This window comes from Callorhinus ursinus, unplaced genomic scaffold, assembly GCF_003265705.2.
Source record: "Callorhinus ursinus isolate GAN/ISIS: 27379988/994484 unplaced genomic scaffold, GSC_fseal_2.0 scaffold6, whole genome shotgun sequence".
NCBI lineage: Eukaryota > Metazoa > Chordata > Mammalia > Carnivora > Otariidae > Callorhinus > Callorhinus ursinus.
Window position 1 is genome coordinate 36010611 of NW_027397068.1, and position 18545 is coordinate 36029155.

Genomic DNA, 18545 nt, shown 5'->3' on the forward strand with positions numbered 1-18545 from the left:
TGTGTGGCCGTTGGTTGGGCCATGTCATCTGCAGCAGAACTGAGCAAGTTACGTGGTCCAGTGCAGTCAGTGGGAGGTACCTACACAGGGGCATGACCGTCGGGAGGCGTTATTCACTGGGGGGCCACCACGACTGTAAATTACCTACTTCCCTCTCTAGCAGATGGGTGCCCAAGTTGAGGTAAATGTGGTGACTCTGAAGTCATTTTGAGATAGTTATACAATAATTTTTTCCTCTCCTCTAAAACTTTCTATTTAAATGAATTATGGCATAGCAATGTCATGGGTCAAACAGGGATCCTGACCACATGTTATAACAAGATGGAAACCTCCCACCATATTTTAAGTGTGTTCTTGAGTAACTGTGAGTGATGACGTTGCTATATTTCAGACCTCGTTATTGTGCAAAGCCGCCATCCATGCAGGAATAATTGCAGACGAGTTGGGCGGTCAGATCAGTGTGCTTCAGCACAAAGGGCTAAGTCGCTATGAAGGAATCCTGGCCAATGGTGTGCTCTCAAGAGAGTAAGTACTTTGTCTTTTGTTCTGAGTGGAAGGTAACCCGAAAGGCATAATTTATCAGCTCACAATTTTGAAGGGACAGTGGGCATATGATCCCAAGGGTTTGTCAGTTTGTGTGTGAGTGCTTAAAGCAGCATTTACGGTGTCTTTGTGGAAGAGCAATGCAGCAATAAAGAAGCTCACTGTTTATGCTGACAAGTGAATTAAAATGGCACACATCTGAAGTTCTAGGGCAAAGGAATGTTTCTACTCTCAGGTGCTTTAGTAGGAGAAAATAAAGGCTGTCCGTTTTCAGTTTTTCCAGTTTTAGTAAATTATTGGTTATCTGCAATATTACCAAAGGTACTGAAGAAGACAAGGAACTAAAATAAGCCTCCATAGAATTACCAAGCTCCCCGGGAGATCCCTAGGGACAAGCTCTTAGTGATGAGTAATAGTTGGGAAGTGAAAAAAAAAAAGAGGGCTTTGTTAACATTTACCTCTCTGTTTGCTGGTATCCTCTGCTCTTTCAGCTTCATGAGAAAAAAGTATGTCAATTGTTCAATTGTTTTAAACATTTCAACCTGAGCTTTTAATGCTTTTAGGTTTCCTCAGCTTCTGGAGTGGAAAATAAGAGCTGTCAGAACTAAATATAATCCTGCCTCATGGTCCAGGTGTCCACCCATAGAAATAGGCAGCTTGGAAAGGGCCAGAGGGAGGCTTTCCTTGGGTGGAGGCCTTGTGAGAGAACGGTGATCCTCAGGCCACTGTGTTTATCTCCTGCTCCCTCCCTGCCTGCCCCAGAAATGTCTTCCTGCTACCATGACCCTGTATTTTTGGACAGGTTGTCACCATAGTCTTAGTCCCCAGAGTATGGCACAAGACAGACGCTACAGGCATTTCAATTTCAGGATCCAAAAGTAGGAAAAAAGAGGTCAGGGCCTGTATCCTCTACCACTTCCCTGTCCGTGTGCAGATCACCGAGCACCCCCACTCCAGCCCCCTACCCCGCCATTTTGCCATGGTCCCTGCTTATGTGCAGAAAGAACACGATCCTGTTTCCCTGCTCTGTTCTCCCAGGCAGTGTGGACCATCTCATCTGGTGAGAAAAAAAACCACTTAAGGGGGTTGATAGGTTCCCTAGTTAGCATAAATGTAGTGACTCTGATGTCATTTTGAGAAAGTTACACAGTAATTTTTTCCCTTCCCCTTTTGCTTTTTATTTAAATGTATTACAGCTTTAGTTTAGCAATACTGTAGTTCAAATGGTGATTCTGACTCCAAGTTATAATATTGTTTTTTAGGAAAATATATCTTAACCTCCAAAGAACCGATTGATGAATTCATAAGTAAACTTAGGGACTGATACCCATTTCTGGATTGAGGTGTTGGCTTAAGCTCACAGGAGAGGGGATTTCAAAGCAGTGGCTGAAGTTGGGAGTAGAAATTGGTTAGGTCACCTTCATGAAGAAGGCAAGCCTTGGGTTTGGTGGAAGGCAGGAACCAGGCATATGGGGACATGGGAGCAGAGTCAAGGCCCAGAGAGGGACACAAGAGGAGTCGTGGCAGTCAGCACACCATGCTCACGTCCAGGGCCCTGGCTGGTGGGTGGCTGAGGGAAAAGGCAGAGCTCCCACTGGCAATTCTGAGTTGAGGGCTGTGGGTGGGGTAACTGGAGAGGGTATTCCAGTCCAGGTCTTTCACAAGCCACCCAAGTGATGCTGTATGTAATCTACAGAAGGCAGCCATCCACTAAGGATTGGGTGCAGGCTGCACTCTGATGGGCGGGCTCACCACTCTGTCTTTGTGTTCTCTGCTTGCTACTTTCCCCTGGGATAGGACTTTTAGCTTTGAGAGGCCCCAAAGTGTTCTTTTCCTATTGTGTGACCAAAATCAGTCCCAAATTTAAGATCTAAATGCCTAGTAACAGAGTACCTTTAGAAAGTAAAATCCTTACTCAAATAAATAAAATTTATATATGTGTGTATTATAAATTCATTTTATATACACATGCATGTATTTTATACATACGTGTATGCATGTACATATATATACTATATATAAAGAAATATATGCATGCATTATATATACACACATACACACATATGTATGTACATATATTTTTTCACTTATGTATTTGCCTCAAGTTTTGTGGAACATAAATATTATATCCTGATTTATAATAAAAGTGATTGCTTATACACAGTAAGCTGTGTCGGCTTGACCTTGACTTTTGAGGATCTGTTTCTGTTTGCAATTTTTTATGGTCTAGTATATTGACACCAGGGCACTATTTCAGAAAGATGCCATGCTGTGGCCTAGATTTGTTGGGAGCCACATCTCCAGATAGGAACAAAGAATTGGCCTCTGGTTTTAAATCTGTTTTTTGGAATCTCTTGCCTATGTTTGTATACATTTCAGTGCTTCTTTTGTAGAAAAATAGGACCGTAAAAAGTTGAACTTGTACTATGAGGATTTTATTTTACTTTTGAAAAAAAATTATTTAAACTGCTTGAGGAGAAGTAGACATATTCTCAATTACTTCTGGGCTTGATACAGATGAAGTCGCTTTATGTAAATCAGAATTAAACGTTGACACAAAGAGTCCAGAAATCTCAACCATGGAAATGTTTTGCTCCACATTCCATGTAGTTATTTGAACAAACTCTTCGATTTTTGTTTTGGTAAGAAGAGAAAGTCCAGGTTTATATCAAGGTCCCTTCTTCCTTCTAGCTCCGATTTTGCTCTGGCTTTTTGTCCTGAGCAGAGAAGAGTGAACTACATGTGGACACATGTCTTCCACTCATCCCGACTCCCAAATCCTCAGGGGGCAGTTGTTTTTCTCTGTGCCGGTGTGCTGCTGGGGAAGCAGTGTGCATGCGGTCATTGAACTTGTGTTCCCACGCATGATTGTTTGGTGTTCAGGAAAAAGCTCTGCCACTGAGGAAGAAGGAGTCCCTAAAGTAAATATCTAGGGTTCTTCTGGGATTCATCCGGGTCGGGTCACTTCCTTGATTTGAGGAGACCAGAATGGAATCAGGAAGAGAGGCTGACCTCAGACCGAGGGTGAAGGCTCACACCACCAGCAGCGAAGGCTTTGCTTTTTCAGTTGACATCAGCCTCTTCTTGATGGCTTCTCGAGCCCCCGGGGAAGGCCGGCAATTCCAGGCGTCTGATCGAATGCATTCAGGCTGACGTGTGACTGCCTCAGAACCCCAGCCTCCTGGAGGGTTTTCATTTTTATGAGAGGAGGCTCACTTACCAATAGAATTCTCCAAGTGGTTGTATTTAGTTTAATAGAGTGCAATGGAAACATGTATCGCAGCTGATCACGGGCGAAGAGCCAGGCAGAGAGCCGTTAGGAGTAGAGTCTTCCCTGGCGGTGTCTTCCCAGGGTTAACTCCACAGTTATCCTTCTTTCCCTAACTTCTCTTTTTCAATGACAACAAAATAAATATTTTAGTGTCTCATGGCAGTGGGAGCGAGTTGAGACCCTCTGAGTTGCCACAATATCAGGTGCTTTATTTGGGCAAAATTTCAAGTGTAATATTTAGTGCAGGAATGTTAGGAAAAAATGGAAAAAGCAGTCAAATAGAGGCTCTAAATAAATTAATAAAACTTGGAATGTGAACCACGTGCACCTTTCTTTAGAAGTTAGGAGAGCTGGATCTTCACCCCGGCTTTGGCGCGAACTCTGAATTTAGGCAAGCGGGTCCGCATTTTCACGTGAGAAATGATGGGTTCCTGCATTGTATTCAGTGCAGCAGATATAACAGAACCTTTATGTGGAATGGCAGGGCTGTGGAGTCTCCGCTTGAGAGTGGACAAAGAATATGAACGAAAAGGTCTATTCCGGAGACTTGGACTACCTGGTACTTCTAAACAATGGTCCCAGAGCTTTGCTGGGAAGGTTCTTAGACTCTTGTCCAGCCTCTTTCTGGGTTTTCTGTGGATTTCACCGTTCAGTACTCTCTCTGTCCATGGTTGCCGGATGTAATTCAGAGTTAAACATTTAAATAACAAGTCGTACTCTCAGATTGTAAAATAATTGCACACAACAGTGGCATCTACCTCTTCGTGCGTTTCTCGAGTATCAGTATACCGAGTGCTATGCATGCAAGATTCATCTTGAGAACTTCAAATTTTCTTTTTTTTTTTTAAGAATTTTACAAGTTTAATGTGAAAAATAAAAAAAAATACAAATAGAAAGAAGTTCATATTCTTTAATGTTGTACAAAAAAGTATGAGTAGAACCAAAAGTAAGTTAAACATTATCACATTTGTTTACACCACTATCGAGTTCTTCATATTAACTTTACTATTCAAACAACAGAAAGTAGGGAGCAATTTAGGGACTGGGAAAGAGATAAAAACCAAAACAAACTTTTCTACCATGTTTATTCTACACTGTGCATAGCTGTGCTCACAGAGACGGCTTCTTTTACTTCTCCACTGGGCAGGAATTCAGTTGTATATAAAATTGAACCTGCTCAGAAGCTGAGGGAGACTAGAAATGATGGGTCCATATCCTGGTGCATTATCATATAATTCAAACAACGGTGCAGCTACAAGCTTGTAATTTTTAGGGACTGCAAACAAGGCTTTCTCTTGTAGTTGAACCAAAAACAACTTCTTATGTTCCTTAGGTTTTGTAATATGTGCAGGAATATATGGGTACTGAGGAGGTTCAAAATTTGGTCTCCACCAGTTACCAATGCAGTCATCAATGACCCAGTCTTGCAGGACTCCATCTTGACGACCCAGTATCTCTGTCATTAAGCGTTTTAGTCCTTCAACTTCATCTTCTCCTGGGTTAAGTTCACCACCTGGTAGTTTGAAGAAAGTTGTTCCCAGCTGTAGCAGTAACACATGTGGTAGCCGGTGCTCATGTACAATCAGAACCCCTTCTACGGTCCTTCTCCTTCCAATTTTATCAAATTCCTCCCTCATGCGCTGAAATCTGGCTGCAACAGAGCTGTCCTTCTCATAGAGGGGCTCTTTTGTACCAAAAGTATAATTGGTAAGAGGGTACAGGTTGATGGTGCGCTCCAGGGTGAGGGGCTTGGTCTGCTGGATGTACTTGTGGCCGAACTGGTTGACCCCCCGGGGCCAGCCGGTTTGTGAGCGATTGGGCGGCACCACAGACATGATGGCGAGCTCGAGTACTTGCGGCAAGAGGAAGTGGGGCAGGCAGGGAGACTTTCCCTGTGCGGGTAGCGGTTATTTGCGTCCCCCTCAGCAGACGCCACCCGCCATTAACATGAGAGCCAGAACCTCAAATTTTCTACGTAGTTTCACACTGTTGAGTTGGTAAGGGACTTACAAAAAGGTAAATACAATCTTGGGCCTCCGGAATCTCTTCTCCACGGAAGGAGACAGCTGCAGAATGAGGTCGATATGATGTTTGCCTCCGAGCGCACCACAAGCTGTAGAAATCCTAGAGTCCACAGGCCCCGGGGTTAATGCCAGCTCAGCAGTAGGACTGTCCCGCAGCGGCGAGGCCCAGCTCAGGCCGGGTCAGTGAGATGCTATGAGTTTTCTCCCACTGCACCTTGTCATCCAGAGGGAGGATGGTTCATGGCTGTAGGGAGGAGTGTGACTGGACAGAGACTGAGTGAGCTGAGGCTGCCCCAGAGCAGCACCACTGGGGCAGGACCCCTCAGGGAAGGAGCAAAGTCTGTGGAGAAGGCAGCGACACATGACATGCTCATTCTTCTAAAAGTGGCCAGTCTCCTTCGTTTCTCTCCGTGGTCCTTGACTATTGACAGCGATTAGGATGCTTCAGGGCGACTACTGAAGCAAAGGAGGTAGTCAGGGCTGTCATTCTTTCTGCCTCCAGTGCCAGGTATTAATTAATTGGGTCTTAAGGTTGTTCCCGAGGCTGTATGTGTGCATTTTCCTTCTCCACACAGTGTGGCGTGATGGAAACCACACAAGGTTCTGACCCAATAGCAGTGACGTGACTCAAGAGTCCTGGCCACTTGTCACCTGGGTGGCGTTAGTAACGTTCCTTCCCTTCAGTGGTCCTGAGTTTCTCTATAAAAGGCCAGTGATGAAGATGGTAAGAGCCTTGCTGGGGTGCGGTGAGGACCCCGTGAGGTGCGGGAAGGCTCCGTGACGCCTGGGCTGTGGTGCTATGTCCATCATTGTTTGATCCAGGTAAGCAGCTCACCTCCTCCTGTTTGTGTTTATCATTGCAGCGGTTCCCTGTCCGACAAGCGATTTCTCTTTACCTCCAACGGTAAGGATCCAGCTTTCCTTAAGAATCTGATATTTTAGGGGGCACCTGGGTGGCTCAGTCATTAAGCGTCTGCCTTCAGCTCAGGGTCCTGGGATCAAGCCCCGTGTCAGGCTCCCTGCTCAGCGGGAAGCCTGCTTCTCCCTCTCCCACTCCCCCTGCTTGTGTTCCCTCTCTCGCTGTGTCTCTCTCTGTCAAATAAATAAATAAAATCTTAAAAAAAAAAAGAATTTGATATTTTAACGTCTTCAGGGGTAGTTTATTCTCCCATCCCCCTCCCATGCTATAGTTTAAAGGATTTTATTTTTCTTTTCTTCCACAGGTCACACAGCACCAAGTATGCTGTAACTTAGAAATACCGAGACAGTAACTCAATTAGCATGAAGTAGAAAATATTTTTCTTTGTAATCTAAGCTCTCTCACGCTTTCACCAAAAAAAGAATGAAAATTCAAAATGCCATTTATGTTAAGATAGACTTCCTTTCTGTTATATTTTAACAGGAAAAGCTTTTAAAGATTACAGTTTGATTTGTGGTTATCTCGAATAAAGTGCTCAAACATGAGTGTGTGAAATAAGGGCTTTTTAGCCCCTCCATCATGAAATATATTCTGTGTAAATATTCTCTCAGCATAAAGTAAAATATTTTCAGAGAACAATATGAATATGTCTTCTTTGTCCAGGAGAGGAGTGTGGCCTTTATTTGCTAACCTCCACATTGTCTTGGACATGGTAAAATTAAGGTCCTAAGGATGACGTTGAGTACAATTTACTGATCTTCAGAGCACCCGGATATCCCTCCTCTTCAAGGACACAGACAATAGAGTCCCCTCTGATCAAGTGAAAAGAACCTTCAGCATTTTAAACCTTTAAGACACATTGTACTTTGCTGAAATGAGGGTGAATTTAGAAGTCTAGGAAGGAAAATCTATAGTAGGAACAGAGAGATGTCATTTATAGGGGATGTGACTTCAGTCAGGTCCATTAAAAAGAAAAGCAGCAATTGCAAGGGACCACAGTACAAATGAGTCAGATGAAAAGTCTGGGCCATTAAAAAACTAATAATTAAACAGTTGATTTGATATCGGAATGGAAATAAATCAACTGAATAATTCTAGTTCAGATGGAGTATTTTTTTTTTTTGCTTTCATTTTGTGTCTGTATCTGAAATACTTTCTTGGCCTTTTTTTTTTTTTTTTTTGTAGGTTGCAGCAGATCATTGAGTTTGGAACCTGACACACAGATCAGAGCTTCTTGGCAGTGGGTCAGTGAAATGGGAGAACAAGTTCACTGGTCTCCTGGCCAAGCCCAAGTTCAGGGCCAAGAACTGTCATGGGCTTCGGGGGACAGTGGCAAGAACCGTAAACAGCGCGAGTGGCTGGAGACCGATTTGGGAGAGAAAAAGAAAATAACGGGTACAGTTTCACAAATGCAAAATGACGGGCAGTTGAAATTGTTTCTGAGCTACATAGGCGCCTCTTTCTCTCCTCAAAGTATTCTGTGTCTTTTCTAAAAGTAACAAGGCTTCACATTGTCTTGAAGGGAAGAACCTGTGTGCAGATTTTAAGTGTGGATATAAGGAGTAGATGAAAGCTTTTTTTTTTTTAAGATTTTATTTATTCATTTGACAGAGAGAGCACAAGCAGGGGTAACAGCAGAGGGAGAGGGAGAAGCCGACTCCCTGCTGAGGGTGGGGCCCAATGTGGGGCTTGATCCCAGGACCCTGGGATCATGACCTGGGCCGAAGGCAGACGCTTAATGTACTGAGCCACCCAGGCGGCCCCTAGAAGAAACCTTTTTAGGGCATGTTGTCAGTGTGGAAACACTCAGCTGTGGTCAGGTTTCAAAATGCAAATAAGAAAAACTGGCCTGCAAAATGATTTAAGATTTCAAGTGAGGAAAAAAAAAGAGAGGAAAGAAACCTGGTATTGTAATACATGCTGTATTATAAAATCTAACCTATCGATAATATTTTCTTACAAGGAATTATGACCACAGGATCCACACAGTCGAATTTCAACTTCTATGTTAAGAGTTTCGTGATGAAGTTCAAAAACAGCAACTCCAAGTGGAGGACCTATAAAGGAATTGCGAGTAATAAAGAAAAGGTAAGAGAAACTTGAGAGGAAAGAACTGAGTGGGAGAGTGGGTCTCCAGATGTTTTTATCAGTGTGTTTCCAGAAAACAGATCTGCAGCACCCCCTTAGTTAGGTCACGCAGCCTTTGTTGGCAGAGCGTTGCGTCTGCACTACCAAGCGTGTCTGCAGAACCACCACAGACCTAGGTTCCTGGCTCTGGTGTCCTATAGCCAGGTAGGAGTGGGCTGGGAAAGATGGATGCGCTAACCACTAGCCTCTTCAGGTCAAAGTTATTTGATTCTACAGGTGTTTCAGGGCAACTCTAATTTTCGGGATCCAGTGAGGAATAATTTCATCCCTCCCATCGTGGCCAGATACGTGCGGGTTGTCCCCCAGACGTGGCACCAGAGGATAGCTTTGAAAGTGGAGCTGTTTGGCTGCCAGGTTACACAAGGCAAGTCAGCGAGTTCCTCGGTTCCGATCGTGCCCTTTGACAGATAGTTGTTACTAATGTGGTTCTTCCAACCTCTCCTCTGCCTCAGGTAATGAGTCATTGGTGTTGCGTAAAACAAGTCCAAATACTGTCGGTTCCACTGAAAGAGAAGATGAGACGATCACAGAATCCGTCCCCTCTCCGGAAATGCCCACAGGTAGAGCAGTTCCTTTTTTGTGGTTTCCTCAGGAGCATAACTGGACTCCGTGTGATTATTACAGTAGCTTCAACAAAAACTTTTTCCTCTGTCGTATGAATGTCCAGAGTTCGATGGCCCTATGCGTAAAATGATGTATCTCCACAACTCTTTGGTGCAATATTGTAAGTAGAGAAGGTAGTATTTGCCCTTCAAACACCAGGTAAAGATTTTACGGAAAAATAATAGCACCCCCATACAATGGAATACTCTGCAGCCATGAAAAATAAATGTGTTTAGTAATAGAGGAAGTTAGAGGTAGAGAAAAACTTAAGAAAATATGCAAAGGAGAGGACAGTCCATATAGCACTCTATCATGTGTCCACAAAAGGGAATAAAGAGGGGCGCCTGGGTGGCTCAGTCGGTTAAGCGTCTGCCTTTGGCTCAGGTCATGCTCCCAGGGTCCTGGGATCGAGTCCCACATCAGGCTCCCTGCTCAGCAGTGAGTCTGTTTCTCCCTCTCCCTCTGACCCTCTGCCTGCTTGTGCTCACTCTCTCGCTCTCAAATAAATTAATTAAAAAAAAAAAAGGGAATAAAGAATGAATATATAGAGATAATCATTCCAATATCTGTGGAAGAATGCCAAGAAACATAATTTGGCTTCCCGTAGAGGAGGAACAGAGGTAGGAGGGAGACCTTTGTATACTTTTTGAAGTTTGAACATGTAAATATATAATCTATTCAAGTAATAAACATTAAAAGTCATTTTTTCAGAATATAAGATGATTCGTGTATTAGTTTTATAAAATTCAGAAAGATTAGAGATCTATAAATATGAAAATAAAAATAAGCCATAAATTAGCATCCACAGATAATCACCACATTCCACTGTATCCAGTCAACTATATTTATCTATAACTTTGAGAAAAAATGGTAGCATACCACATACTTTGTTCTGTAGCATATATTTTTTCACTTTAACATCGTATCATGAGCATCTTCCAGTGTTATTAAGCAGTTGAAAAACACAGTTGCTAATACCTTTATAGTATTTTTTCATACGGATATACCATCACTTAGTTAACCATTCCCCTATTGTTGGATGTTTAAGTTCTTAGATTTTTCCCAAATTTCCACTCTGGTAAATAACACTGCTGTTATTTACGACTTTTGTTCCTTTTGAAGGTCCTTATAGCGCCCCTCCCCCCCCGCCCCCCCCCCCCCCCCATTTCATGAACTGCACATTTCCACTCCTGATCATCCCTTTGTTTTCTTCTCAGGGATATGTCTTCTTCACCCAGATAAAGGGTGAAGAACAAATATTTCTCCTTTAGTTTGCGGTGTCTACAAACTTGGGGCCTGCTTTAGTAGCTGTTAAAGTGACTTCCTTTTTTAAAGTAGGAAGACACCATATTCCGTGGGCAGAGTGGAAATGCTGTCTGAGGTCATCAGTCTGTATTTCCTCTCAGCCCGCCGCTCCAGAGCCCTGGTAACGGGAAGCCCAGGGCTCTTCTCCCCTTCCCCCCCACCCCCCGCCCCAGCTCCTGTTATTGTTCACGTGCAAAGCCTCCCACCATCTGGGGGAACTGGTTCCTTGAGCTGATTACCTCCGGGCCAGCTGGGTGGGCCAGCTTGAAACCTGCCCCCCACCCCAATTCTGATTTTGGAGTCTAATGTCCAAACAACAAGCTCAGAGTAGGTGTCGATCCATGAGGACCATCAAAAATTGCCTCTTTGGAAAAGAAAAAATCTATTTTCCTAAACTTGAGCCAGGATTTTGAATCCTGTTTGCTTTCTGATATCAGGAAATGCCTAGCACATATTCATTTTCCCCATATATTAAACTGTTGAAGACCTTTCAAATCAGTGTTGAGTTTTAGATTGTGAACTTGGGCTGCAGCTCATTTCTGTTGTAATGTGGCGGCTTCCCCCTTCCCAGGAATAAACATCACAGCTGTTGCTATTCCGCTGGTGCTCCTTGCCGTGCTGCTTGCTGGAATGGGAATCTTTGCAGCCCTCAGAAAGTATGTGACTTGACATTTTTAAGTTTCTCCTCTATGCAAATAATCACAAAACCAAAATGTTTGCTTTCCAGATGTTCATGTGTAGAAAAGCAGCATTACTTTGGCCAAGATAAAATGTTAATATATGTGTTAAGAACAAGTTGGGTAGGGGTAGAAAGTATCATGTATTCTTCTCTAAACAACATTTATCACTTAGAAACCTTTTCAAGTAGGATTCTTTTGTCTCTGTAGGAGGAAGAAGAAAGGAAATCCATATGGATCAGCTAAGGCCCAGAAAACAGGTTGGTTTACAGAAAACTCTACGGTTTTATTCTTATAGAAGGGACAGGATCTGCTGATTAAAAGCTTGATTAGGTCTGTGGCCCACACTTACATGGTTAAAAAAATAAGCTCTATAGCCTTTAAAGTAGCAAGCCTAAAAGAAATGGAATGTTGTGTCCTATCTCTTTATTTCAATTGGGAGTTTTCATGGCCAGTTACTTTTACTTTTGTTCAGCATTATCCCATCATTTATCAACATTCAGAGTTTTTGGCCATTGGAGTTTAGGCCACCCCAAAGCCTGTCACCCAGGAGAAGTTATAAAAGCCCCATTTTCACAAAGTACGTTGTCCAGCACACTCTGCATCTCCAGGCTTCCACAGTATTTCCCATTCTGGGAAAGCGAAGGAATAAACAGGCAGGGTTCAGGTTCAGGTTGCAGAGAATCCTCAGGACTACAGGATGCCCGTGCAATGAGTCAGCCACGGTCCAGAGAGACAGCAGCAGGGCAGGACCCCTCAGAATCTTAGGGGCATTTTGGGACACCCGCTCTGCAGGGTCTCAAGAGCCAGATGTGTTGACTCCTGAGACACGAGTGTCGCGTCTATGCAGATGATGGGAAACCATGCCCCCGTGTGTGTAACATAGGGATAATCTGGGACGTGATGGGTACACAGATACATCACAAAGGCAAGTGGAAAGCGTGGTCGGAATGGTGTCCGTTGTTGTAACGACCACAGCACGCTGTTTCTAGCACATATATCTGAGGAGCTGTGGCCATGCATTTACACATAAGGTCAGCTGGCAGGAGGCGGTCTGACCCCCGACTCATCGAGAAACACATCATGGACAGTGTGTGTTACACTTCTAAGATATTAGTTTGTTTCCTGTTATCTTTATTCCAGACTGTTGGAAGCAGATCAAATATCCCTTTGCCAGACATCAGTCCGCTGAGTTCACCATCAGCTATGATAATGAAAAGGAAATGACGCAAAAGTTAGATCTCATCACAAGTGATATGGCAGGTAAGCATTAAGCTTCTCGGATGGTGCTCTGGGGTCAGACATGCTGCTTCTGGGAGGGGGGGGAGAACAGGAGGGAAATAAGACGAAAACCCTTGTGTTCAGATGAGGCCCAATAAGTCAGTAATGTGTATAGTCTTCTTTCTTAACTCTGCACAGAGTTGCAAACGGACACTGAGATCTCTCTCAAAAGCCCATTCAGACAAGGCCATTACACCCACAGGAGCTAGAGCAGAACTATAGCAATGGCCTCTGAGGTACCACGAAAATCTGGAAGCCCTGAATTAATCTGTTACTAAGGTTTTGGTGAAGACACTAAGAAAGAGGCCCTGGAAAGCACAGTCCCTGGCCTTGTGGAAGACGAGCTAGGAGATGAAAGATGCCGTCCACTGTTAGAATGGCCTCTGAGGCCTGATTAGCCATCCCTGAGAGTCAAGCTTCTCAAACTGTCCTTGGGGAAGGATCCATTTTGTTGTTTGCCTTTTAAAAAATTATTTCTAATCCATCAAGACCTAATACTTTTGTAAAATACAATTCACTTGACCCTTGAACAACAAGGGGGTTAGGGATGCCGCCCCCCTGCGCAGTCAAAAATCCATGTATAACTTCTGACTCCCCCCAAAACTTAACTGCTCATAGCTTATTGCTGACCAGAACAACCTACTGTTGACTCCATCCTTACGAATAACATAAACAGTTAACACATACTTTGTATGTTATATGCATTATATATTGTATTCTTACAATAAAGTGAGAGAAAATGTTATTAAGAAAATCATAAAGAAGAGGAAAATACATTTCCAGTACTACGCTGTATTGAAAAAAAAACCCGCCTATAAGTGGACACACACAGTTCAAACCCCTGTTGTTCAGGGTCCGCTGTATAAATGAGGAGCAGTAATGACATTTTTAAAAAGATATACAAAATACAAAGCTCTAAGCCTTTTATTAGGCTCAGTGGACATAAAGGTACTCTCAAATTGCTGTGAGTTTCTAAACACTTGCTCTGAATTTGTGTACTTGTCTTTTTGCAGACCTGTCTCGGTTCTCAGACATGCAGGCATCTGCAGACCGCACTCTCTGAGGAGCACTGCTTAGCTTCTCGCTACCCATAGTGCATTCTGAGGGCCAGCAGCATCAGGGAGCTTGCCAGAAATGAGGGCTTTCAGGCCATGCCCCAGGCCTACCAACCCAGAAGTTCCCAGGGGGTGCGTGTGTGTATCAAAGTCAGAAAGCTACCAGTGGACAGCTTGCTTGAGCTGCTTCACGGCAGAGAGAGCATCTCTCCCCACAAAATCCATCTTCTTCCTTCATCTGCGGTCCCCGACAATTCTGGTGCTACCTTGTAGATAGAACAAGGGGAGGAAAGACCCCCTTCTCTGTCCTCTTCGTTATTCTTTAGCTTCTGGTGCAGCCTGTTGCCGTCCCCCACTGTGTGGTCCTTCTTGGGCACCTTGACTGCGTGAGCCCCTGAGTCTCGCTCTTGCCCTCACTTCGCCACAGTCTCTCCCTTCAGCAGGCCCACCACCCCCGGCCCTCCCCCCGCCCCCGGACCGGCCTCAGAGCTCCCAATAGAGAGCCCTTCCTTGCATTTTTCTCTCCTCAGCTGCTAAGCCCAGACTTCCCTCACTTTCCCCAAGAAGGGCGTAGTTCTCACCTGCTGGACGCCTCTACCTGCGATGCGAATGTCACCAGTTCCTCAGCGGGCCCCAAATTGAACCCCTTGTTCCTAACCCTCCTCACGACGGCTCCATACATTCTCTTCCCAGTGGCTTCCCAACGGTGTATCCCAGGCTTCTGGGCGTAACACCTGGGAAGGGGCCTTGGCTGCCCTCTTCCCTCACGCCCCACATTGCTGGTAATACATTTCTCTGAGTCATGTCTCCAAAGGGTGGCCTTGCCAAGGCTGCTGCCAGACCCCTAGTGTGTGACTTATACTTTTGTTTCTTCTCACTTTTTGATCTTTCCTTCTTCAGTCGGCTTCCAGGTTACCTCTACCTGTGTCAGTCTCTTCTTTAGAATCCTCAGTAGTTTCTACAGAAGCCAAACTTGCTAGCAAGGCACTGGCACTCTATGAAGGAGCCGACGGTGAACAGCATACACCTGCGACCTGAGTTCGACCTCTGGCTCCACTGGGGGCCAGGCGGGTGATCTTGGAGATGTTACTTTATCTCAACCGGCTTCTGTTTTCCGTTTGCCAAATGGAGTAATAGTCACTACCTCTTTGTACGTTTTTTGAGGATTTCACTGACTGATAAATATCTTAGACTAATGCCTGGCACAGAGTAAGGACTCAATAAGTGGGAGCTTTATTGTTACCATCGCCATTATCATTAGTCCCCAACCTACTATTTCGGTCTTCGTATTCCATTAAACTACGCCATGTCCCTCATACTCTGGCCACATCAAACTCCGACTCTTCCCATGGTTTTTAACAGGTTGTTGAATCACCGTTCCTGTTCCACCTCCAAAATCTGGCATCTCAGGAGCCAGTTTGAGAGCTCCATGAGGTATTTTCCCCTTACCCCCGCAGGGGTGGGGAAGTGTCATCTCTGCCTTCTCTAGGTTCCCGCGATGCGCTGAAGCTTCCTAACGCACGAGTTCGGTTGTGTAAGCCCCTGTGTGTGGCACCTCCGCCTTTTACACCTTGGGCTCTCTCACCCCGCCCGCTGCACCGTAGGCACTTGGCCGAGTTGGCTCCGCAGAGCACCCCTCTCCGCAAACAGCCGGCTTGCCCGGGCGTCCGTGTGGCACACACACGGTGCCTCTCCTGCGCTTCTGATTTCAGATTACCAGCCGCCGCTCATGATTGGCACCGGGACCGTGACCAGGAAGGGCTCCACCTTCCGCCCGATGGACACCGAGGCGGACGAGGCGGCTCCGAGCGCCGAGGCCGGCAGCCACTACGACTGCCCCCTGCCGACCGGCCGCCACGAGTACGCCCTACCCTTGACCCACCCCGAGCCCGAGTACGCCACGCCCATCGTGGAGCGGCACGCGGCGCGGGCGCACGCCTTCTCGGCGCAGAGCGGCTACCGCGCGCCGGGACCCGGGCCGGCGCACGCGCACGCGCTCCCGGCCGGCGGCGCGTCGTACCAGACGCCGTCGCGCCCCGCGCCCGCAGCCGGGCGCCGGGGCTACGATCAGCCCATAGCCGGCGGCCCGGCCGCGGAGCGCGCCCACCCCGACTACCAGGAGCCGCGGGCGAAGCCGGCCGCCAGCACCGCCTACGCGGCCCCCCGAGACTGCCTCCAGCCCCTCAGCCCCACAGCCATGACCGCTCTCTTGTGAGCACACTGTGAAAGCAACCTGCTGCGGTACCGAGCGGCGGGCTGTGTGCGGCCCTGGAGGACGGGAGATGGGGTCAAGTGTGCGTGTGTGCGTGTGTGCGCGCGCGTGTGCGTGTGTGTGCGCGTGGGTGTGCCTGAGACTTCATAGGATCCTGCGGTGGAGTCCTAGGGACCACCTCACCTACTGTTTACAAAGTAGTGCATCTGGTTTTGTTCTGACCCTTAGGGCAAGAGTCTGTTGGGTTTTGTTGGGCTAGGAAAATGAAAATTCTCAGAGGGCATTTTCATTTCTCTAACTGTGATATTGAGCTGCTTTGGTATAAAATGTGCAATCTGTACAGAGTTGTATTTAACATGAATTAAAGTAACTTAAGTTCGCTTTATCAGATTTTACTTCTGCACAGAGGCTAAGTGGGAGAATGCAGCAAAAACGTGTATAATAGTATGTTCACTCTTTAAGTCTATTTTATCTGATACTGTGTTCGCAGCAGGTCTGTTTAAACGTAATCTTGTTATTGTGGCTCATTTCCTTTCCTTTGATAACTAGAACTAAAGCATTGCTAACATTCTTCTGGAAGGAATGAAATTACTTGAAGCATGAGAAACACACCAGGGTGGTTGTTAGCAATTATGACTGTAGATTAAAACAAAACACAGTACCACACAACCACCTCAGCAGCTGCCTGTTCCTGACTCCACTTGGGATGGGAGGTGCGGTGGCCCGTCAGGGCGCCCGCCAGCAGGAGGTTCCTGCGGGCCGCAGGGGGCCTCCCTGCCTGAGGGGCCTTCATCCCACTTTGCTTCCTCCTCACCTCGGGCCCAGCGGATACTGTATGGCTTTCCCAGGCAAATCCACCTTTTCAAACTGTCTGCCAAGCCAAGTGCTGAGACGTAGCAACCAAAACTGCTCTCCCAAAAAACTGAATGAAGGTGGCACAGTGATTACAGTCTGAATTACTGTGTCAGATGCTTTTGTACCTAATTAAAAATATTGCTGAGGTCAGACGCCCACACTTTGCATGACTTTCTTCAGAAAATAACACATTGTGACTATGAATGACGCAAAGTTATTTGAGGTGTGTTCTTACAAAAGGGACCGAGGCTAAATCTACATAAAGCTTTTTTCTACTGAGATGGTTGGGAACTGATTTTCTTACAAAATCAGCGTTGTCTCTAATTCCAGATTAGCCCAGACCTCAGCTGTACCTCATGTTCAGCTTTTTACTTGTTTGCTTTGAGTTCACTGTGGACGATTTGCCTTCTTTTGCCAGAGGAAAGTGTGTGTTTGTTTGACAAAAAATGTGGACCAAAAAAATCCTTTACCTAAAAAATGTATTATGATTCTGTTTGTAGAACTATAACTTTCTGTGAAACTAAATATTAAAGTAGGGTGCTGGAAGTTGACAGCAGACTTTTTGGGTATTTTAGAGGATAAACCGTTTACTTTGTGGAGTTTACATGGTTTTATATGCATACTAATTGTAATAATAAACTATGCCAAATCACAGTGCCCCTGACTCTCATTGGTGTCCTGCTGGCCAGCCTGTTGAAGGCCTCTGAGGATGAGCCTTCCTAAAAGGGCAAGTGATTACAGTGCAAAGAGCTGGGTTTGTTGTCAGACAGGTCTTGGTTCCAGACCCTGATCAGCCGCACAATAGCTGAGGGATCTCGAGCCAGTTATTTTGGAAATAAAAGAACACCGACCAAGCAAGTGAAGTCTCTTCAAGCTTGCTATAGCAAGGGAGTCTGCCACCATCACTTGCATTTTGGCAGAGAGAGGCCAAAGGGCAGCAGAGGGCTGGAAAGCTTCATGGTGGAAAAGGAGGGAGGGCTGCAGGTGTGCCTTGATTAGAGGCTGTTGGCCTGGGGAAGCTGTAGGATAGATTAACTAGGTAACTGGTTAGGGATCCATATCTGGCTTTCTCTGCTTAGCCCTAGGTTGGAAGTGGAGACAGAGAGACTATTAGTAATCAAATCTTAGTGATTTGGAGTTGACTGTAGCAGACATTCTTGCTTCCTGGTCTGACTTCTGCATGCCTGACTTGTAGCGCGGGCTGGCTTTCTGGGCTGGTTCCTGTGGATAATGGATTGCTTTCCTGCGCTTATTGCTGTGGGTTTGTAAATCAGAGTTCGTTTTTATATTTGGTCTGTCCGTTATCCATTTGTATATTCAGTCTGTTGTCTCTAACCCTTAGCCTCAGTTTCTTCTTGTGTAAAAATGTTAAGCGCCTTCCTCCAAGGCTTACAAGTTAAGAATTAGGACAACGTTTATCAAAGTTTTTGTTCTATAATTGGCTGTATGTCTAATCCAGGCCTTCGGTGGGCTGCATGTACCCTTCTAACATTAAAATATTAGTCCACAGGAATAGACTTGTTTACGGTGAATTAAAGTTATTTTCATCCATCACATTTCTTCCCCGTACTCATGATCTAATCATGACAGAGAGGAGAACAGGACTTTGTTTTGGACCAGCACTTCCCCAGGGTGGCCTCACTGTGTAGATG

At 45.5% G+C, this 18545-nt stretch overlaps 1 protein-coding gene and 1 pseudogene across 1 annotated transcript in view; one reads left to right on the top strand and one right to left on the bottom strand.

Annotated features, from left to right (window-relative positions):
- The window catches only part of DCBLD1 (discoidin, CUB and LCCL domain containing 1), a 65001-nt gene extending 47451 nt beyond the window's left edge, over positions 1 to 17550 (top strand). The window contains exons 6-15 of the mRNA XM_025859468.2: positions 392 to 525; positions 6702 to 6742; positions 7943 to 8152; positions 8721 to 8845; positions 9122 to 9269; positions 9358 to 9465; positions 11385 to 11469; positions 11701 to 11750; positions 12634 to 12753; positions 15539 to 17550. Coding sequence (XP_025715253.2) covers positions 392 to 525; positions 6702 to 6742; positions 7943 to 8152; positions 8721 to 8845; positions 9122 to 9269; positions 9358 to 9465; positions 11385 to 11469; positions 11701 to 11750; positions 12634 to 12753; positions 15539 to 16041 — 1524 coding nt within the window. The 3' untranslated portion in view covers positions 16042 to 17550. The remainder of the gene's footprint in view (positions 1 to 391; positions 526 to 6701; positions 6743 to 7942; positions 8153 to 8720; positions 8846 to 9121; positions 9270 to 9357; positions 9466 to 11384; positions 11470 to 11700; positions 11751 to 12633; positions 12754 to 15538) is intronic.
- Positions 4705 to 5740, bottom strand: LOC112817597 (cleavage and polyadenylation specificity factor subunit 5 pseudogene; annotated as a pseudogene).
- Positions 17551 to 18545: the final 995 nt, after the last annotated feature.